Raw genomic sequence first — 19,251 nt, forward strand, 5'->3', positions numbered from 1 at the left:
ATTCTAGAGTAGCAGGAAATGCTGTCAGAGGGCTTCTCACATCTGCTTTAGGGGAGCTGTTGTGTCTGCCAGGCAGCAGCACATCCCTGTAGGAGTCTGTAGGAGCCTGTCCTCCCTGGAGCAGCATCTGCAGTTTTCCTCATCCAGCAGGACTGGAATGGGCAAGGATTGAAGCTCAGGGAGACAAAGAAACTCCCACCCAGAGTCTCCTCTCTTAAAATGCACAGTGGGAATCACAACTGGCAGGATAAGTAGCAATAACAAAGGTAGAAACTGGGGCTGAATACCTGGAATTGGGGAGATTTCCAATGATCCCTTTCAGCAATGATTGCCATGGAAAAAATGAGTTAAAATCTGATTGAACTGGAGCATCTCAAATAAAAACACCTGGATTCCAGCTCAGCTCTGAGGACACATCCACAGGAATAAAATAGATTCCAGTACCAAAACTTGTTTTGACAAGAGACAAACACTGAGAATTTAGGTGATGGATTAAACAAGGAAGGATAACTCGAAATTCTCAGTCATGAGGTGTTTGATGGCTTCATCTCCCTGCAGTGGATCTTCCCCAGGGACTCAGGGGAGCTGCTGCCCTGGACAGATCTGCTTTTGCTGAGAAGCAAGTCTGCCCTCACTGTCAGCATTGCTGCTATTATGGGCTGCATTAATGGCAAACAGTGCTCCACTGATACGTGGGCACTCACTATTATGCTGCTAATTAAATAACTCATTGCATTAGCAGTTTCCATCTTCCATCCCAGCTCTGTGTTTATCTCCAAAACCCATGCAGCAGCAATAATTAATGTGGAAATAAAGGGCTTTATTCTCCCCCTGCTGCTGCTTTTTAAAATGACTGGATTGGTGGATGCTTTGAGCCTACAGGAAAACAGCAGCACTCAAAAGTGGGGGATAAAACCCACAGGAAAAATCACATTTTCCATCCCTGTCTATCCAGAAAGGGCTTCATTGTCACCCTCTGTAGTTTTTCACAGTAAATAACAAAATTCTCTTCTGCATGCCAAATGTAAATGGCTGCCACTGGTGACTGAAGTGCCAGAGGTGCCAAACTCATCTCAACTCCAGCTCTCAACCAGGGAATGCTGGTGCCTGTTGGGAATGAGGCCATGGAAGTGCAGGGATCAGGGTTAACCAATGCCCAGGCTCCCTGCCCTTCTGGGATTCATAATCACACACATCTCTCCTCGCTGCCTGGGCTGCAGAGAATGGGGATCTGCCTCCTGGAGCTGCTCTGCTTTTCTCTGCCCCAAAATAAATTGGAGTAATTGCTTTTAAAAGTAAACACTCCATCTGCTCTTTCTCCCCACAGTATTTTCATCCTTTTTCATCTTAAAGTCAAGTTTTGAAGCACAACAGCAGCAGTAACCAGAGACTGTGGAAATCACAAGAGAAGCTCCAAAATATTGTGAAGTTTTATAGAAGTAATAAATTTGATGTATTTCTTTTATTTGCCTTCAGTAGTTTGCGCCCTTAGCATTCACATTTTGAAATTTCCCTTTGATGTCTGTGAGCTGGAAACTCATTTGAAAATAAATAAGAACAGAGTCCAGGAGCCCAGGGCTTCAGGAAGGAGGGGGAATAGCACTGGGCTTGTGATAACACGAGGAGAATTCAATGTTGTGATTGAAGTGAGTCAGGACAGCCTGGCAGGCACATGAGGGACAAGGGGACAGAGCAGTTCACAACTATTTTGTGAATTTTGACATTTTTATAGAGTTTGGCTCAGGATTTAGCTCAGCAGAGCAGTGTCTTAATCTGTGTTTGAAATCCAAGTGCTCGAGGAAAAGCCACCCCCTCGATTTTAGGCAATTTGTACTTCCCCGAGTGCTGCTCTTCATTAATTGCAGAACCTCAGATGAGATTCTGTCTCTCCCTTTTGCAACTGCAATATGCAATTTCCCCTTTGAGAAACATCCCCTGCCCTGCCCTCTGGTTATGGATTGCTAACTGGGAATGTGCCCCTGGATCCTGACTCATTTAAATCCATTCATGAAGCCCCACGTGCCTGTTGGTTTTCCATCTTCCTGGGCAGAGTGACATTCCAGAGATAATGCTGGATGCCCACTGCGCTCATGATACTTCAGCATTTTCACAGAATCTTCTGAAAATGAGGACTTTTCTTGGCTCCAGCTCCCAGAAGTGTCAGAGGATGGGAGATTTGAAAACCAAACCAAACTGAACCAAAAAAGTCCTTCTTGAAAAGAATTTTAAAATGAACCATTCTTTAGCGTCGCCTGAGGATTTTAAGGATCAGGAGCTGTTGTATGGCACTGGAACACTGGGATTTTGGAGCCCAAGGATTCTTGTGGGTTGGAGTAGGGCTAGGGGTTGGGAGGCAGAATAAAAAATTGCAATGGTATCTCCCATCAGAATAAAACCAGACAAAAAGCCTTTCATCTGTGCACCTTCCTGCTCACAGGCTGCATAACCTGAGCCCCAAAATCCATGTGAGCTGCTGGGATGGAGCTGTTCCAAGGATGGAATGCAGCAGATCCTGGTTATTCCCTGTGTTTTTGCACTGTGACATAAACTGCAGGGGAATAAAGGCCGTGCTGAATTAATTGAATTATTTCAGAGATGAGTTTGGTCTGCTAGTTCCATATCGACTTTGGGCTTTAAATAGCATTAAGGACCCGTGTTAAAACTCAATTAAAACTCAGGAATGCAGCTGGAACAGGGTAAGGTCACATCTGTGCACGAGGTGGAATAATGGAACCTGTTCCCTTGACATGGGTCTGCGTCTTGTGTAATCGGAGCAAAATTGAATCTCTGTTTAATCTGATCATGGGCTTCCCCTTCTGTGAGGGAGAACAAGGTGGAATTAATGAACCCTGAGGAGGTCTCTGTAGTCTGTGTGGATACAGGGACCAAGTAATTGAACTCCTGCTCCCATGGGAAATGCTGGAGTGTGATGTGAGTGGATGTTTGGAGTGGCTGGTGCGGGAATCTGCAGCAGGAATTTTCAGAGTTTTATTTTCCACTTTCCTCCCTGCTGCTCAGTGACTCACGAGGAAACTCCTCACGGAGCCGTCGTACACCTGGTGCTGTTACATGAAGTGGTTCCTTTACACACATTCCAGGGCTCATCTTTTTTAATCAAATCAGATCAAATAGGGCTTGAAAGGTGCCATGAAGGCTGAGCTTTGTGTGGGATGTGGGAAAGCAGCAGGTAGGAGTTGGGATTAAGTGCATGAGCATGAGGGAACCTGGGATTTGGGGCACATCTTGGTGCTCAGACTCATGTCACGTTGGATTGACATCACATTTTGTCTTACTTAAAGATGTCCTCTCCCTGTTCAAGCCGTATTTTATGAGAACATCTCATCTTTGATGGCTTTAAGGCTTATACCAGCAGCAAGAATGGATAAAGCTTCCAGTCAGTGTTGTGCTATGGCTGGAGTAACTCAAACCCAAAAGCCGGGAAATCGGTGATCCCAGATCTCTCTGGAGAGGTCGTTGGGTGGATTTCTCAGGCACAGACTCCGTGCCTGAGGGTTTGTAACATCCCTTCTCTCAGTGGGATATCACAGGGAACGTGTCCTGTTTGGGCAGTCCTGGTTCCTGTGCTCGTTTGGCTCCTCCTGACGCGGCCGTTCCGCGTTGCCCAGGACGTGCCACGGCCGTGGCTCTCCGGGGTGGCTTTGGGCCCTCAGTTCCATTTGCATCCCTGCAGTGGGAATTATTTCAGGAGCAGAGCGTGAAGGGGCACACGCTGTTCCTTTTCCCTTTTGGACCTCTTTGGGACCAGTTGCCTTTTCATTTCTGTTTTATTGGATTGTTAAAAGGCTGCCAGCTGGATATAGGTAAGTGGGGGTTTTCTCTGCTGCAGTCTGCAGGGAACAAGCATCACTGTGGAGCCATTTAGTCCTGGCAACTGCTTCCTCTTTTTCCAGATGATTCCAGCAGCTCTTTTTGTGTTTAGCCTATTGTTAAATACCGTCACAAAGACTTGGGGTATTAATCCTGTCATCTGCTCAGAGACTGGAACTGCTGAGTGGGCTGTGCTGTGAATGAGGAGCTGGAGGTGCAGGGGGAAGCAGGACGGTGTTTTTAGAGTTTGTGCCTTTCCCTGGCATCACTGATGGAATGTCAGAATTGCCTCCTGTGTCACCAGAGAGGGGAATGTGCCAGAGCAAAGGTCTGGAGGTGGAACAGGGAGCAGGCTGGAGGGGTGGAAGGGCAGAGCCCTGCTCTGCGTGGCTCTGCCAAGGGGAGCTCAGAATGGGTTCAGCACTTTGGGCTGAGAGCAGAGTGTAACAAATGGACTCACCCAAACCAGCAGCTCCCAAGGTCGTGGCTGCTGAATAGAGCAGGATTCAGGGTCCTGCAGGCTGGGTCCATCCCTGGTGAGCAGGACCTGTCTGCCCCAGAGGAGCTGGATGTGGGTGCAGGTCCCACTTGCTCCTGCAGCAGGGCTGGTTGAGCAGCATCTGTGAAACCCCAAATCCCTCTCTGCACACTCAGTCTCTCACCAGAGCTGCAGTTCTGCACTCTGCCTCTCTGCCAGAGCATGTAGAGAACTCCCTGCTCCACAGGCCCCCACACTGTGGCCAGGAAGCACTCCCTGGGATTGTCCTGGATAACAGGGTAAAGAGGGAAAAGCCACTTCCCTCAAACCCACCCCACCCCTTGCAAAAGATTTGTTTTTTTTAAAACAACGATTTCACAGCTCTGATTTGGGATCAGCACAGCTGAGGGGCCATAACAAGTGCCTGCAAACTGGGTGGCAGGAGCGTCTTAAACCAGAGCAGCTGCCAAAGCATCTTAACATGCAGCTTCTGCCATGAGGAGAGAGCTTGGCAGGCTGGGATCTGCTCCACACTGCTGACTCCAGGCTTGTGGCTCCCCACCTGGATACTCCAATCAGCCCTCCTCAGGCCCTGCAGCTTTTGGATGCCTCTCTTCTGAGCAGCCCAGGAGTGGGGAAGGTTCCTGAGCTGAGTGTCAGGAGGAATGAGCTGTCGTGCATCTCAAATCCCAACAGCTCGTGTTGTCTTTTGGAGGGCTCAGGCAGGATGGGGAGGGAGGGTTGTGTTGCTGGCATGTCCAGATGTGTTTCCAGCCAGACTCTGAGCATTAGCAGTGCAGGAAAAAATCTGTGCTTGGGCTTCCAGTGAGAAACAAGAACAGAAAGATCCTTTCCATTTTTTTCAGCTGGAAAGTGATGCCAGGAGCTGTTATTTCAGAGAGCAAGAAGTCTGGATTTCTGTGGGAGGCGGGGTGAGATGCACCTTTGAATGTGTATCAGGAAAATCTACACAGAGAAAATGCAGAGCACAGAAAGTAGGTCTGGCTGCTGGCTGTCACTTCAGTGAAAATCAAGTGTCTTGTGGAAATCTTTGCGTGTCTCTTAGAAAAACAAACAAAACAACAAAAACAAACACAGGAGCATCTGCTCGTGTATAAATATACCTGGTTTTTTCTGATTTTGTAGTTCCCATTACAGCATATGCCAGTTTCTCTGGCGTGCCAGAGGAGCAGGAACATCTCCAGGAAATGCTCAGGTTACAACACTGAGATAAAAGCTGCCTGTGCCACCTTTGTAAAGATACAGCCAGCTGAGTCTTAGAGAGGGCAAATGTACCGGGGAACTTGTGGTTCCCAGACTTCTCTCCCTTCTTTTTACATGTTTTGCCAAATCCTTTGCTGGCTGCAGGGTGACTATTAAGATGGCACTGAAAGCTGAGCAGTGGTTTGTTGAAAACTTCTGCTTGGGCAGGGGATAAATAATGTGATTTTTTTTTTTTTCCAGTGACCACCCTTTGATACCCTCAAGCACTGGCTTGAGCTGGAAGGAAGGGCAGGCACCTCTGGAAGGATGCTACTGTCCCTGGGAGTGGAACAATGTCCAGTGGGCCCCAGCACAGCTGATGGGATTGGGTTTGTTGTTTATTAAAGACAGGCCTTTGTACAGCAGGAATGGAAAATCCTATTTCTGTACCAATAAAAACTCTGCTCCCATAGTTGCTGTTACTGGCAAACTCAGCCACTTTGGTGTTTATGGAAAAGTGTTTACTGGGGAGGACTGGATGGTGAGCAAGCTTCATCTGCTTTCATTTTGCTCTGATGGCACACACGTTGCTGTGGGACTTTGTGTTTCCTCCCTGAACTCTTTTCCATGGCATCCCAGTCGTGCAGCAGGGACAGGCAGTGCCCTCCTGTTTGCTGCAGCCAGGTCTGGCTTGAACCCTCCTTTCTGGCCAGGGAATCATCATTTGATTTCCCCCCAGGACACCGGGATGGTGCAGGGTGTGTTTGGGAGCAGCCAGGCTGGTTGGATGGGGGGTATGACAGCAGCAGGAGCACAGAGCCCGAGTTCTGCAGAGGGATTAAAAGCAGCTTCTCTAATAAATGCAATTACACAAACGTGCTTGAGCCGTGTGTCCTATTTAATTCCTTCCCAAGAAAAGAGGCATTCCTCGGGGCACTGCTTTTGTCTGAGTCAAAGAGATATCCCAGTGCCTCGGGCATCCTCTCTGAATCCACAGTGGCTCTTCTGTGCCCTGGGTGGCAACTAATATTGGGCTTCAGATTGTTCTGAAGAACAGTTATCCCTGCAGGACCGAGGGAATTCTGTGCCAGGCAGGGAATTTATAGCTGGCAGAGCCCTTGCTGCCATGCAGACCTCACAGGCAGCTGGCACTGCTGGCTGTGGCTCCCTGCCCGGGTGCCCTGTGGCATTTTTGCCCTCTGAGGTGCCTCTGCTCTGTGGAAAGGATCCTTTTGCCATTGGGGATCTTCCCAAGGAAGCTGTCAGGGCTTTGACTTTGCTGCTCCACGAGGTAGGAGTTGGGCAGGTGCAGGAGTGCACTGGTGGAATGGGACGACCCAGGGAGGGCAGAGACCCCCCCCGAGATTGTTTAATGTGATGTGGGGTTGCTCTTAACCAAATAAATGACCATTGTTAGAGGGCCAGGGAGGTAAAACATGAATGTTTCTCTTTCCTCAAAACCCTGTCCCCCGTTTTAAGGGTTTTTGGTCTGAAATCATCAGCTGAGGTTTTAAGAAAACCACTGAACGTTCCAAGGTTCCTGGTGAGGTGCAAAGGATTAAATGGTCCAGAAAAGCAGCTTTTTGACTTCCCCAGCTCCTGCCCCTCAGTGCAGACATTCCCTGAGGTGTCCCACAAGGTAACCTGTGTACAGACAGCCCAGCTCTCGCTCAAGCACCAAATGTTTAATTCAGTGTGTGCTTGTCAAAGCCCATTAAAAATGCAGGTGGCACTTGGTGCCTGTCAGCCAGGCACTGTCACAGACATGGCACACTGGGATCTGCTGGAAGTGCTGGGAGTGCCTGCACTGTCCTGCCAGGCTGGCACTGCCCTGCTCCCTCCAAAACGCTGCCTTTCCATGGTGATGCTCAAAGATCCTGAGGAAATGTGAGGCAGAGAGGATGGGCCTGGATTATCTGGGGTGGTTTGGCTGCTCCGTGCTTCTCTTGTCCATCTTCCTCTCGATCTCCTACTGTGTTTAACCCCAGTCCTGAAGATCTCCCAGGCCCCAGTAGGAGTATGAGGCTTGCACACACCTCAGGGCTGAGGCTTTTGTGAAATCCCTGGAATTGTGTTTGTGTGCCATAGCTCCTGGAACAGATAGATCCCAATCCCTCAGCTTGGTTCAGCATCTGGCTGTGCAATTCCCAAGGGGAATTAGTGTGCAAGTGCAGTTTGAAAAGAGATTCAAACCAATTTTTGGCAGCCTTCAGGTGAGGCTGAGGTGTGGTGTGAAGTTCACAAGCACTGAATGGGTGAGAAGGGATTTTGCTGGGACACAAGAGAGAAAACTCAACTCTTGAGCAGCACGTTGGGCCTGTATGAGAACACTGGTGATTCCAGGTGTGTCCTGAGAAAAGGGCAGGTGTTAGAGCTGGATAACAGTTGCCTCTTTCCTCTCAAGCAGCCAACTGAGCTTTGTTTTCTTGCCTTCCAGTCCTTCCAGGGCAGCCAAGGACGAGCGTACCTCTTCAACTCCGTGTGAGTACCCCGCGCGCGCCGCGTCGCTCGGGGCGGATTTAACAAAACCCTCCTGAAAAAGGAAAATAACCCATAGTTTTCGTCAGAAAACCTCTGCCTGGGGCTTGGGAGCTTCCTGAAAAGTTGGAGAAAGAGGCAGAAATAGCCCCTGATTCATATTTGAGTCGTGTAAAGGTTTCAGATAAGCAGCAAGGAAAAGGTGATTTTTTCGTCATCAGGTTGAGCCATCAGAGCTAATGGCTGAGTCATTGTCTTCTCCCAGGGTGTAGTTGGACCAAAGAGCCAGAGTTTTGTAAATGTGGAGATATCTAAATATGCACTTCATGAAAACTAAGTATAATTTTCCCAGTGACTGGAAATAGTGTTGGGGAGGTCACTGCTGGTCTCTCTTTCAGCAGAACTGCTGATTTCAGTCACATTTTTCAGTTTTCCATTTGGGAAAGTAAAAGTACCATTTTATCAATTTGAGAATGAAAATCTTTCTCAAATGCCTAATTAGCACAAGTGACTGGAGTGTTATTAATCTTCTGTTCAAAGCTTTGAATAAAAATCCTATTTTACCTTTTCATTCTGCTCTGGAACTGTGGGAGAGCTTTGTTCTGGGCACAGCTGGGAAACTCAGAACCTCCTGCTCATGTTTTCAAACACTGCAATGAAATCATTGTCAGCTTTACTGGAGCATCTTGATGGGGAAAGGCACTAATGGGGAGCATCTGTGCTTTGTCCCAGAGTTAACGTGGGCTGTGGCCCTGCAGAGGAGCGGGTGTTGTTAACAGGATTGCACGCCGTGGCAGATATTTACTGTGAAAACTGCAAAACCACGCTGGGCTGGAAATATGTGAGTATTTGTGTCCCTGGCTTTGCCCCTGGGCAGCTTTGCTCCAGCTGAGGGGGTGGAAAGACCATTTTGGGAACCCAAAATGCAGGTTTTCATCTATAACCACCTATTTTCCTCCTGCCTTGTGTGTGTTGTGCTTGGAGCATCAGCTTTAATGTAGTTGTTTTTTTACTAATAGTTTACACCTGGTTTTGGTGAGTGCCCCTCGGTGACATTTAACATAAATGAGGATCATTTCAGTCTTGTGGTTCACACTGTCTTCTTTCTATTATTCTGGTAGATGTTTTCAGAATAATAGAATGCTCCATTAATGCTGTGTTCTTCTCACTGGAAATGCTGTTGAACATGAGTTTATCTGTTTGCTCTTCATAAATTCAATTACCTCCCAATAAAATCTGATGTTAATCCTGATTTCTGCTTCTGGACAAAACCATTTTGTCTAAACATTTTCACCGGTGTCTAAACAAATCCTAGTTTCTATCTGTGGCCTCTGGGCAGAAATATTCTTCACTAAATCAGTTGAAAGGCTGTAAAAAACAAAGCATCAAAAATTGATGGGGTAGGAATCCATGCAGAAACACATTGTGGGTCTCTCAAATAGAGCAAGGCACTCAGGGCATCAACTGAGTAAAGGAAAACACAGAATTCCATGAACAGCAAGGAATGACCTCCTGCCAGGTGAGTTTCAGGTGCACAGGGAGAGCACCTGAGCAGAGCTGAGTTGGTTTGGAGATGCAGCCTCAGTAAGGGGAGTCCCTCCTGCTCAGGGATATTGGCAATCGCAGAGGTTTCCTGGGTTTCCACAGCTGCAGGCATGGATCTGTGCAGAGTGGCATCTTCACGTGGGATTCCATTTCCACATTTAATTCCCCATAATCCATCCCATTCTCAGTGAGAACCACTTCATCTCTAACAAACTTTAACAAATTCCCACACCACCCTGGAGAGAGGTGGATTTTACCACCAGTGATCCCTACATCCTGGTCCATGGAGCAGTTGCCATTGGCCTACAGAAATCTGCATGTTCCATGCTGCCAATTCCTTTTTCCCAGCCTGTAAAGACAGCAAGTAGTAGGATTTAAGGTTCTAGAAGCAGGATTTAAGATTTTTTTCCCCTCATAGTTTTCCTGAAAGCCAACAGGAAGACCTGCAGTTGACTTTTTCTCTGTAGGCAAGGCTCCGACTTGAACCAGCATTCCCAGATCTGATCCATAACGTGCTTTACATCCAAATATCACCTTGATCTCACTCTTCCTCCTTGGTTTTTTTTTTTCAGGAACACGCTTTTGAAAGCAGCCAGAAGTATAAAGAAGGCAAATACATCATTGAACTAGCTCACATGATCAAGGATAATGGCTGGGATTGAGTGGGAAGAGCCCAGCCCTAGCAGCGTGTAAGAGAATGCCATCCAACCGAACATTATATCCAAGAGTGAGAGAGTGACTGAACGCTTGGTTCCATGCATTTAGAGGCTCTGCAATCCGGGAGCATCTTCACACCCTTCTCCATCTTTATTGGTGACTGGCCTCTAAATTTCTGTCTCTCTGTCTCTTTGCTTTGTCTCTGTTTGTGAGTTGACCCTGGCTGCTTCTCTCTCTGTTCTGGCGTTGGCTCAGAGAATGCACCGAATGCCTGACAGCCATTCCATGTGCCCAGTGCTCGATCCAGCCTGACCTGGGCTCTCCTGGCACCTCCCCAGGTGCAGGAGGAACACCCCGAGGTCTGGGCAGGAGAAGGTGGGAGAGGGGTGGGGGAGTGGACCCGCAGGAGAACCATCAGAAGGTGACGCTGTGCTTCTCCTTTCAGTCCTGGTTAAGCAAGGCTTGAAACCATCTCCTTGTCTAAAAGGACAGAGAAATCTCTCCTTGTCTAAAAGGACAGAAATTACCTCACGGCTGTGTTTTCTCTCCGAGTCCCGAATCCACCGGCGGAGCCTCAGCCCGAGCCGGCTGAGCCCGAGGCAGAGCCAGTTCCCCCCACAATCTGTGTTTTGTTTGCTGTTTATGAACTTGTTGTTTGAGGGGGCAGGACCTGGAGGCTGGAGAGATTCCCTGCCTCTCCTTTTTCTTGCTGGTTCAGGGTAGGGAGGCCGAAGGTCCCAACAGAGCACGGCTGTGGGGAGCATCCTCACGGCTGGAGAAACCAAATCCTGACTCTTGAGCCCTTCAGAGAGGAGGAGAAAACCACTGCAGGCACGAGGAGGCTGGAGCTGCAGCTTAGAAAATGTGGCAGGGGTGACTAAAGGCACGTGCAAGGCAAGGAAGAGGAAATTCCGTAGAGGAGGATGGGGACAAACAGTAACAGAGGGTACCCCTGGATTTCCTGGCTTCCCCTGAGCACCCTGGGTGGTGTTTTACCAACCTTTCACAAGTGCAAGTGGGAAAATGCTGTTACAGAACCTTTTCCTTGAATCCTAGGCCCCACTGTGGGAGCCTGGCACAGAAATGGTGCGAGAGTGGGGCGAGGAGGGAGCCGAGTTCCTGGCGGTTGTGTTGCACAGGTGGATATTTCAAGCCCTGAGGTATCCTCCCCAAATCCTTCCCCCCTTTTCCCAATCCCAGCAGCCTGGTGCAGGCACAGGGAGAGTGGGAAAGAAAAAAAAAAAGAGATGAAACATCTTCCCACCACCCCTGGAATGATCTATGCCTTTGGGGGGTAGATGTGGGTGTCAAAACTGCAAGGGACAACGAGTCCTTCCCATTTTAATTTTCCATTGTGATTCCTGGGCACCTTCCCGAGGTGGGTGGTGGGGAAGGGGCGTCGTGTGCGAGAGGGGAACTGTGTGAGGCCAGAATGACAACACGGAGTTTGCTCTGCAACAGTCCAGCCAGTACCTGGTGCATAACCCGAGACTAAGGAGCTGAACTTGTTTATCTCTCCCTCAGTGAGTTTTTCTTTCTGTTTGCAGAATTCTTTCAAGTCAGTTAATCCATGGGGGGAAATCTTTCTTAATCCAGAAGGAAGGAGTATTGTGCAGGGGGTGGTGACTCCTTATGAAACAGAAGCTTTGGAGCTGATGTAATCTGTTGTCACTGGCCCCCACCCCTGAGAGATTCCAGGGGGCTGTGGAAGAGTCATTTGGTGTGAAGTTGGCAGGGAATGGGAACAGAGACTCTCCTTAAGGATCAGGGTGGAATTTAGTGTGGGATCCTTGTGCTGAAACCCAAACCTGATGAAGCAGAGGTGGTTTTTTTTTCTCTCTCAAAGCTCTGTTCTTGACAACCTTGGAGAAATGAGGTGGAGTTGGCCAGGCTCCTGCAGGGGATGGAGTTGGATCCATTTGTGACCAGCCTGTCCAGAGGTGGCTTCTGCCCTCACCCTTCTGCTCTGGCTGTGTAACAATTGCTTCAGCTTTTGTTTGGGATTGTCTCTGCTTCCATCAGCCACATTCCCTCCAGTGACAAATCCAGTAGAAATCAAAGATTCCACAGCACCTCTTGTCCTGTGGACTCTGGCACTGACCTGGTGCCATTTCCCTGTCCTGTGGTTGAGGATCCGTGGCAATTTATTGAGTTTTGACTAGAGGGAAGTGATTCCTGTTCTTCAAAGAGCTCTTTAGTCTCCACAGAGCCTTTAAAGGAGCTGGCAGAGGGAAGGGATCATCCCAAATCCTATGAGGTCGAGAAGAGCACACAGAGCTTGTGGTTTGATGTTGGTATTTGGAGTGACTGCTGATGAAAAAGCGATATAAAAGGCAGGGCTGTGCAGAGAACTGCTCTGAGAAATAACAGCTCCAGAGAGCTGCCAGGTGTGAATGTTTTTATCCATTTATTTGGGACAAAAAAGGACAGTGCCCATCAGACCTGGCTGGATTTTACTGGGCGCAGGTGTTGGGCTTTAATGGCAACCAGTCCCAGCTTGAATAGGGCAAGGTCTTAATTTGCTTTTAACTGGTTTTGTCCCATCAGCGTTGGCAGAGCCCGGCCTCGAGCCCTGCTGGGAACCGGTGTGTGTGACTGTGGCTGTCCCCAGCACCCAGAGGATTCCCTGGGGAGGGACATAGGTGGATGAGGAGAAATGGGCTTGTGCAGCTCCTGGGTGTGTCCAGGAAGCAGGAAGAGCTTTAGTTGGCTGCTGATTGCCCTGGGAGCTGCTGTGCTGGGGGCTGGCAGGAATGTGGGATCTGTGCTCCTGGGGCTCCCACAGCAGCACAGGGAGAAGTGGGGGAGTCCCAGAGTGACACACTCAGAGATAACCAAAGAACTTCTGTGCTGAGCTGAGCCAGGTGGGGCCTTTTCCCAGGAGAAATGGACATGTGGCCCATGGCAGCTGCCTCCTGAGCACTTGGTGCTGTTTTCCATGGCAGCATCCTCGGGAAAACACGGACAGCAGCGAGTTTTCCCTCTTTTTTGGATGTCCAGCCTTGTGTCTGGGCAGCTGCGAGCACCCTTGAGTTTACATCCCCTCCTCTACCCCAAAGCTCAGACTTGAGTAAGTTTTAAATTGTTCTTGCTCTGGTGAATTGTCTGGTGTGAAATCCTGACCCCTGTAAGAAATATTCAGATGATAATATATACAAAGCAGAAAAAATAACCCCCAGGCGTTATCTTGTGAAATATACGTTTGTAAATAATATTTAATTTTTTTTTTAAAGAAATAATATATTTGGTGCTGTTTTCTCAGAGCCCCTCCCTGAGAGCACTTTTTTTGTTGTTGCTGTTTATGATGATCCTGTTGCCTTCTGTATTTGTTGGAAAATATGTTTAAAGGGAAACAAAAATCATAATTTACATTGTCCTCTGAAGTGGATCCGTGTTTCCTCTGGATGTGGCAGGAGAGGGGACTTGCTCCCACTCCCAGCTGGCAGATTTGGGGCTGGGTTGGGGACAGCAGCCCCCAGGCTATTTGGGATGGGAGGGGCTGCAGGCACTCAGGAGGGCTCCACTTTCCCTCTGGGTTTCCCTGGGTCACCTCGTGCTCCCACCAGGAATTCCCTGGAGCCCGGTGGGGCTCCCGACTTTCCCTGGATTGTAGGATCCAGGCCTGGAACTTTGTCTTGCACCAGTATTGGCTGGAGTGAAGCAGATCCGGAGCTGTAGGAATTGGGATTGGGCAGGAGCTGCAGCCTCGGATTCGCTGTTGCTCAGGGACAGCAGGGATGGAGGATGGAGCTTTTTAAAAACTCGATGTTGTTTTTAACCTAAACCATAAATCTTTGGATCCTGGTTTTATTTTTGAGGGGAGTTTTTTTGTTGTTTATTATTTGTTTTAAACCAGGCTGCTACATAACAAATTAGAGTAAAAGTTTACCTCTCTTGGCAGTAAAGTTCATTTATTTTGTTCTCCTTTCTGTCTTTAATCTCCCCCCTTCTCGCCCTTCTTCATTTTTATTTCATTTGGTCTCTTGTTTATCCCAAAGTGGACCAACAGCACAAACCACTGGACTGTGTTTTGCTGAGCAAGGAGCTTTTCAAGAACTGTTGCAGGCTCTTGAATTCTCTGGGTTTGGTGCACACGACTTCAAAACACCCAGGAACAAAACAAACCCTGCAAAATAAAACCTGATGTTCTCGTGGCAATCAAGTGAGAATTTTCTCTGTATGCATTTTTCTAACTGGTCTGTGAGAGTGTGAATCATGCATTTCACTGCACTTCCCTATTTCCAGAGGAGCTTCCACAGGAAGCAGTTTTGGGATGAAGAGGGGACACCAAACACCAAGCTCAGCTCAGTGGGAAGGAGCTCTTCCCACCACAGGAGAGGCCTCAGTGCTCAGAAACAATCAGGTTAGACAGAGATTTTCTGCAGAAATCCTGGTGAAAAAGAACAAGCAGAAGAGGGGAAACAAAATCATCTTGAGTTCAGAAAAAAAAAATTAAAAACCAACATATTTAAATGCAAGCAGAATGGCATTGTGTAAGGTACAACCACAAATAAGCTGTTCTCATCGTTACAACTGTGTGTATCCTTTGTTTTGTTCTTCCTAAGGAAATGGGAATGCTTTCCCCACTGACAAAACTAAGGACAATATTTCCAATACCAGCCTGTCTCTGGATGCTCTTGTGTTTACAAATTGTGTATACTTTTATTTCTTTGATCTTATTTTAATTTTTTTTTTTGGCATATTCTTTCAGGTCGTTTGCTTCAGTCATAAATGCAATTGTTTGTTTTCAAATAATTGGTTTTCACCTTTTCATGTATTTGTACATTGTATATAGTTCTTCAGTATTAGAGGGAGGCGTATTGTTTGTCATATTTACAATATGTGTTGGTGCTCATTTGAGAAAATAAAATTTTCAAGTACTAAAGCTGCTGGTCCAAATTTCTGCTCTGTTCTGTGCAAATCCCTGAAATCCAGAGCTGCTGCCAGGGGATGGGATACAGCAATTCCTGCTGCCTCCACCTGAAATCCAAGCACGGACAGGTGGAAGGCAGTGCTTTATTCGGGTTTTTCAGGATGGGCTGATGCAATCCCTGTTCATCCCACTGCTGGAGGTGGCCGGGCCCTGTCCCCGTGCCCTGTCCCCGTGCCCTGTGCCAGTGCTCAATGCTGCTGTGTGCCCTTAATTCCCCACGGGACCGAAAAAGCAACTTAACCCTCTTTGGAGAGCGCGGGGCCCTGAACTCTGAGCCCTGAACTCTGAGCTCAGGCCATGGCCAGAAAAGCTGCACCTGGGAGGAGCTGGGGGTGTGGGAGGTGAGGAGAAGCCGGGGGATTCCTGGGAGGTGGGAAAGGACCAAGGAAGATGTGACTGGGCACCGACATCCCCTGGCCTGGGCAGCAGGACACTCCATGCACTGCAGTCAGGGTGGTCGGAGCTTTGGTTTCACCAACACCTTAATTTGCTGTTCTTGGCACCTCACCAGCCTGGGATACTCTGGATGTGTCCCTAAGAGACGGGAGAGTCAGGCACTGCCTCCGCCCTGGGGACAATGGCATCGCCAAAAAATGACCTTCAGGCCCCTGTGCAGGCTCCCGGCACTGGGCTTGTTCCTACAACCCCCGGAGCTGCTGCCGGGGCACTCGGGAAGCCCAAAGGTTTTAACCCTGTGTGGTGTGGGCAGTGGGAATCCCTTGGGGTGGGGAGGGGACCCGCAGATGAGGCTGCTGCTCTCCGATGGGAGCGTTCCTTGTTCACCATCACAGTTGTGTGCGCGGCTCCTCACCCGCCCAGCTGCGAGTCCTGCAGGGAAAATTCCCCCAGGAAAATGCGTCGTGCTCAGTATTTCCCACCCCGAGCATCCGAGTGACAACAGGAGGGACGACTCAAGGCTGTCCCTGAGCAGTGGCCTTGGGAAGAGCCTCCAAATCTTTATCAGGCCGTTGGGATGGAGGTGGAAAAGTGCCAGGACCGCGGCAGCCCCGGCGTGGAACGACCCCCGGGGCTGGGGGGGGGACCGGGAGCCGGCGGCTCCCGCATCCCGGAGCTGTTCCCAGCCGGGGCGAGGAGGGAGAAGCTGCGGTTCGGGATGCGGGGCAGCCTCTCCCCGACTGTTTCATTAACCTGCAATTAGAGCGGGGCCGAGCCGAGCAGCAGCTATTAATAGCCCGGCAGATAAAGCTGACTCAGGCAGCAGCAGCCCCGGGCTCCGGCAGCGGCTCTGCAAGAGGGAGGGAGGGATGGAGGGATGGGTGGATGGATGGATGGGTGGATGGATGGGTGGATGGATGGATGGATGGGTCCCCGGTCCCCGCGAGGTGACAGCGCTGCAGGAGTCACCGTGACCTTTCCCGTGGCCAGAGGACGGGCCATAAAGAGCGGCGGGGCCGAGCTTGGGGCAGCTCCCGACTCCTCTTCCATCCCACCGGCCACAATGAGGGTTGGGTTTTTTTTTCCCCAAAGGATGATCACGAAGCTAAAAATACAGCAGCGCCAGTGGCCTTTAATCCCGGTTCAAGAGCGATCTGACACTCCTGCTCTGCTTCCCAGCCGGCTTTTTGGGACGCTGGCACCGGCCAGGGATGCTGCCAGCTGCTGCTCCATGGGTTCACTTGATCCCTCCCTTTCCTCCTCCGCTCGGGGTCCAACCTCACGGATGCCCCTGGGCTTCCCCCAGCACCTCCTCTCCCGGCGGGACCCCGGCTCCGACCCGAGCAGGATTCTCTTGCTGACAGGGAGGATTTGCAGTAGCGTGTTCAGGCTGCCAAACATGCCGGGGTTATTTTTACCCGGCTCCAGGGTGGGGTATAAATAGAGCCGAGGCCGTTCTCTGTTGCTGACCGAGAAATGTCCCACAGAATCGAGCCAGGCACGAAGGAAATGTCACCCGGAACGTGGTCACCCCTGCAGGGACCCTGCCCTGGCTGCAGAGAGGGTAAATAACAGAGCCCTGGTGCCACCCCTCTTCATGTGGCCCCCAAAAACCATGGAGCCAGGCAGGTTTCTGCTCTGTTTTGGGGGATCTGGGGAAGTTGTGAGCACAAACTTTGTCCAGGGATGGGCACCTCTAACTAAATCTCTCTAGGATTAAATCCCTTGATCCCTTAGGGCACCCCAAGTCTGTCAGAGGGGATCAGCCCTGTGAGGGCAGGCACTGGGGGGCTCAGGGAAAGGCTGCTGGAAGGACAGCAGGGACAGGGGGTGACAGACATCACCAGCTCGACTTCGGTGAAAAAAAAACCCCATGGAAGCTTTCCAGCCTGGCCTGTTATTTATGGCTCAGGATCAAGCAGCTGCTCCCGGCGGGGGCTGCCCCGCTCTGCTCCACAGGGAAGGCTCCTGCAGACAGTTTGTTCCCAATGTATGGAAACTTCTGATGAGGTGAAGTGAAATGCTGGGGGAAAAAATCATAAAATCCTTTAGCAGGGGCCCGACCTCGCCCCGTGGAGCTGTGCCCCTGGGTGAAGGGCTCTGAGCGAGGCTTTGGACGCCTGACAGAAACAGCAAATGCTATAGGAGCGCTTTTATAGAGCTCTGCTTCCTTGTGAAAGCCAGACTGGTGTTTTCTTTTCCACTTGGACAAGGATTTTCCCATAATTGTGCTATTTTTATGGAGGTTTCAGACAGAAACAGAGGGCCTCTCCCAGCCAAGCCCTGGTGCTGGAGGAGCTGGAGCACTGGAGGGTTCAGCCTCTGACGCAGGTTCCCTGTCTTTGCCAAGTCCTTTTGCTGGCAGATGTCTCACCCTGTGGAAATGGGGGATTTGCTCCATCTCTGCTTCACAGGGATATTTTTTTTTTTTTTTTTTGGAGTTCCCTGCCTGGAGATGAACTGTGGTACAGATGCTGCCTGAACCAGGGGGAAGAAGAGGAGCCTTTGTGGCACAAAATGGGAGCTCAGCCAAAATTCCCTCTCTGAGGACACAAAAATTAACACCTCACCAGTCAATATCAATTTCTGACAGAGAAGGGGCCCTTATCTCCCCCAGGGCAGCTCATCAACACCCCAATTACTGCTGAAGAGATAAAGGGTAAGAAAGCACCAGGAGTGATGGCTGAGGTGCCCCTGAGGAGGTACCAGCTGTGCCCATCACCAGGGCCTCCCCCAGTCCCCAGGTTTTGCTGGTTTCTGGACGTATTTTTCCCGGGAGGGAGCTTTTTTGGGGAGTGGTGGTGCTGCTGGGACCTCAGCTGGGTTTTGCTGCTCAGTCTTGCTGGGTGTTGCGGCAGGTCAGTGGGAAGGAGCCAGGTGGGAGCAGGTTTTATGGGGAGGAAATGAAGTGGCTGAAGGGATGAGCCTCTGTTATCTCTAATCTCAGTGGGATTTCTGCCCGACTGCGGGATTGGAGCTGTTATTGAGCTGCTGTGCCTCCGTGTGCCCGGTCACTGGGGCTGCACAGGAGGCTGGCACTGGGACTGTGATGGGGGACTGTTGATGCAAATCCTTTTGCAGGCTTGTGGAGGTGAATTTAATCTTTAGAACACTGAAGCCTGGTGGGAATGAGCTGGGCTGGGCTGGGAGCTGCCAGCAGCCGGACGGCTCCGCTGCCGGCGCCCGGAGCCATTAGCACGGCACTAATAATGTCCTTTATTAAATCATAGCCACGTCATCAGCTGCACTTGGGGATGTGACTGCTTGCACGTCCCTTCCCAACCTGCCTGCTCCTCTGCATGCTGTGGGAGATGATTTTTTTCTGTGGGCTTTCAGCAGTTCTTTGCTCTGGGGATCCATCCTACAGAAGGGGCTGGTTTTTACTCAATTTATCCCCAGGTCCTGATGGCCTCAGAGACACAGGGAGTTTCTTTGTCTGCATTTAATATTGGCAGAAAGGGTCTGCACATTGCCCCCTGTGAGCTCCTGAGTGAAATCCCTTGTACCAAACCTGAATTTCCCCCAAATACAGATAATTCAGCCCAAACTGGGCTCCTGTGCTCTTTGTACCTGCCTTGCACCAGGCCAGGCTTTGCTTGGGTTTACTGGAGCTGCTTCCATGAATCCCCACCACAACCCAACTCTGACCATGTGCATTCCATGCCCTGGGTTCTCAATCCCAAAATATTTTGGAACCAGGCAAGGTTCAAACCTTAGGAAAACCCCACCCCTG

The 19,251-nt window shown here is 49.9% G+C and overlaps 1 protein-coding gene across 2 annotated transcripts in view; it reads left to right on the forward strand.

Moving 5' to 3' along the window:
* Positions 1-13,416, forward strand: part of YPEL2 (yippee like 2) — a 31,709-nt gene extending 18,293 nt beyond the window's left edge. For both annotated transcript variants that reach the window (XM_082294719.1, XM_082294720.1), the window contains exons 3-5: positions 7,947-7,990; positions 8,720-8,828; positions 10,105-13,416. In XM_082294719.1, the coding sequence (XP_082150845.1) occupies positions 7,947-7,990; positions 8,720-8,828; positions 10,105-10,194 (243 nt within the window). In that variant the 3' untranslated portion in view covers positions 10,195-13,416. The remainder of the gene's footprint in view (positions 1-7,946; positions 7,991-8,719; positions 8,829-10,104) is intronic.
* The last annotated feature ends 5,835 nt before the right edge of the window (positions 13,417-19,251 follow it).

Source organism: Coloeus monedula, assembly GCF_965178545.1.
Source record: "Coloeus monedula genome assembly, chromosome: 20".
Classification (NCBI taxonomy): Eukaryota; Metazoa; Chordata; class Aves; order Passeriformes; family Corvidae; genus Coloeus; species Coloeus monedula.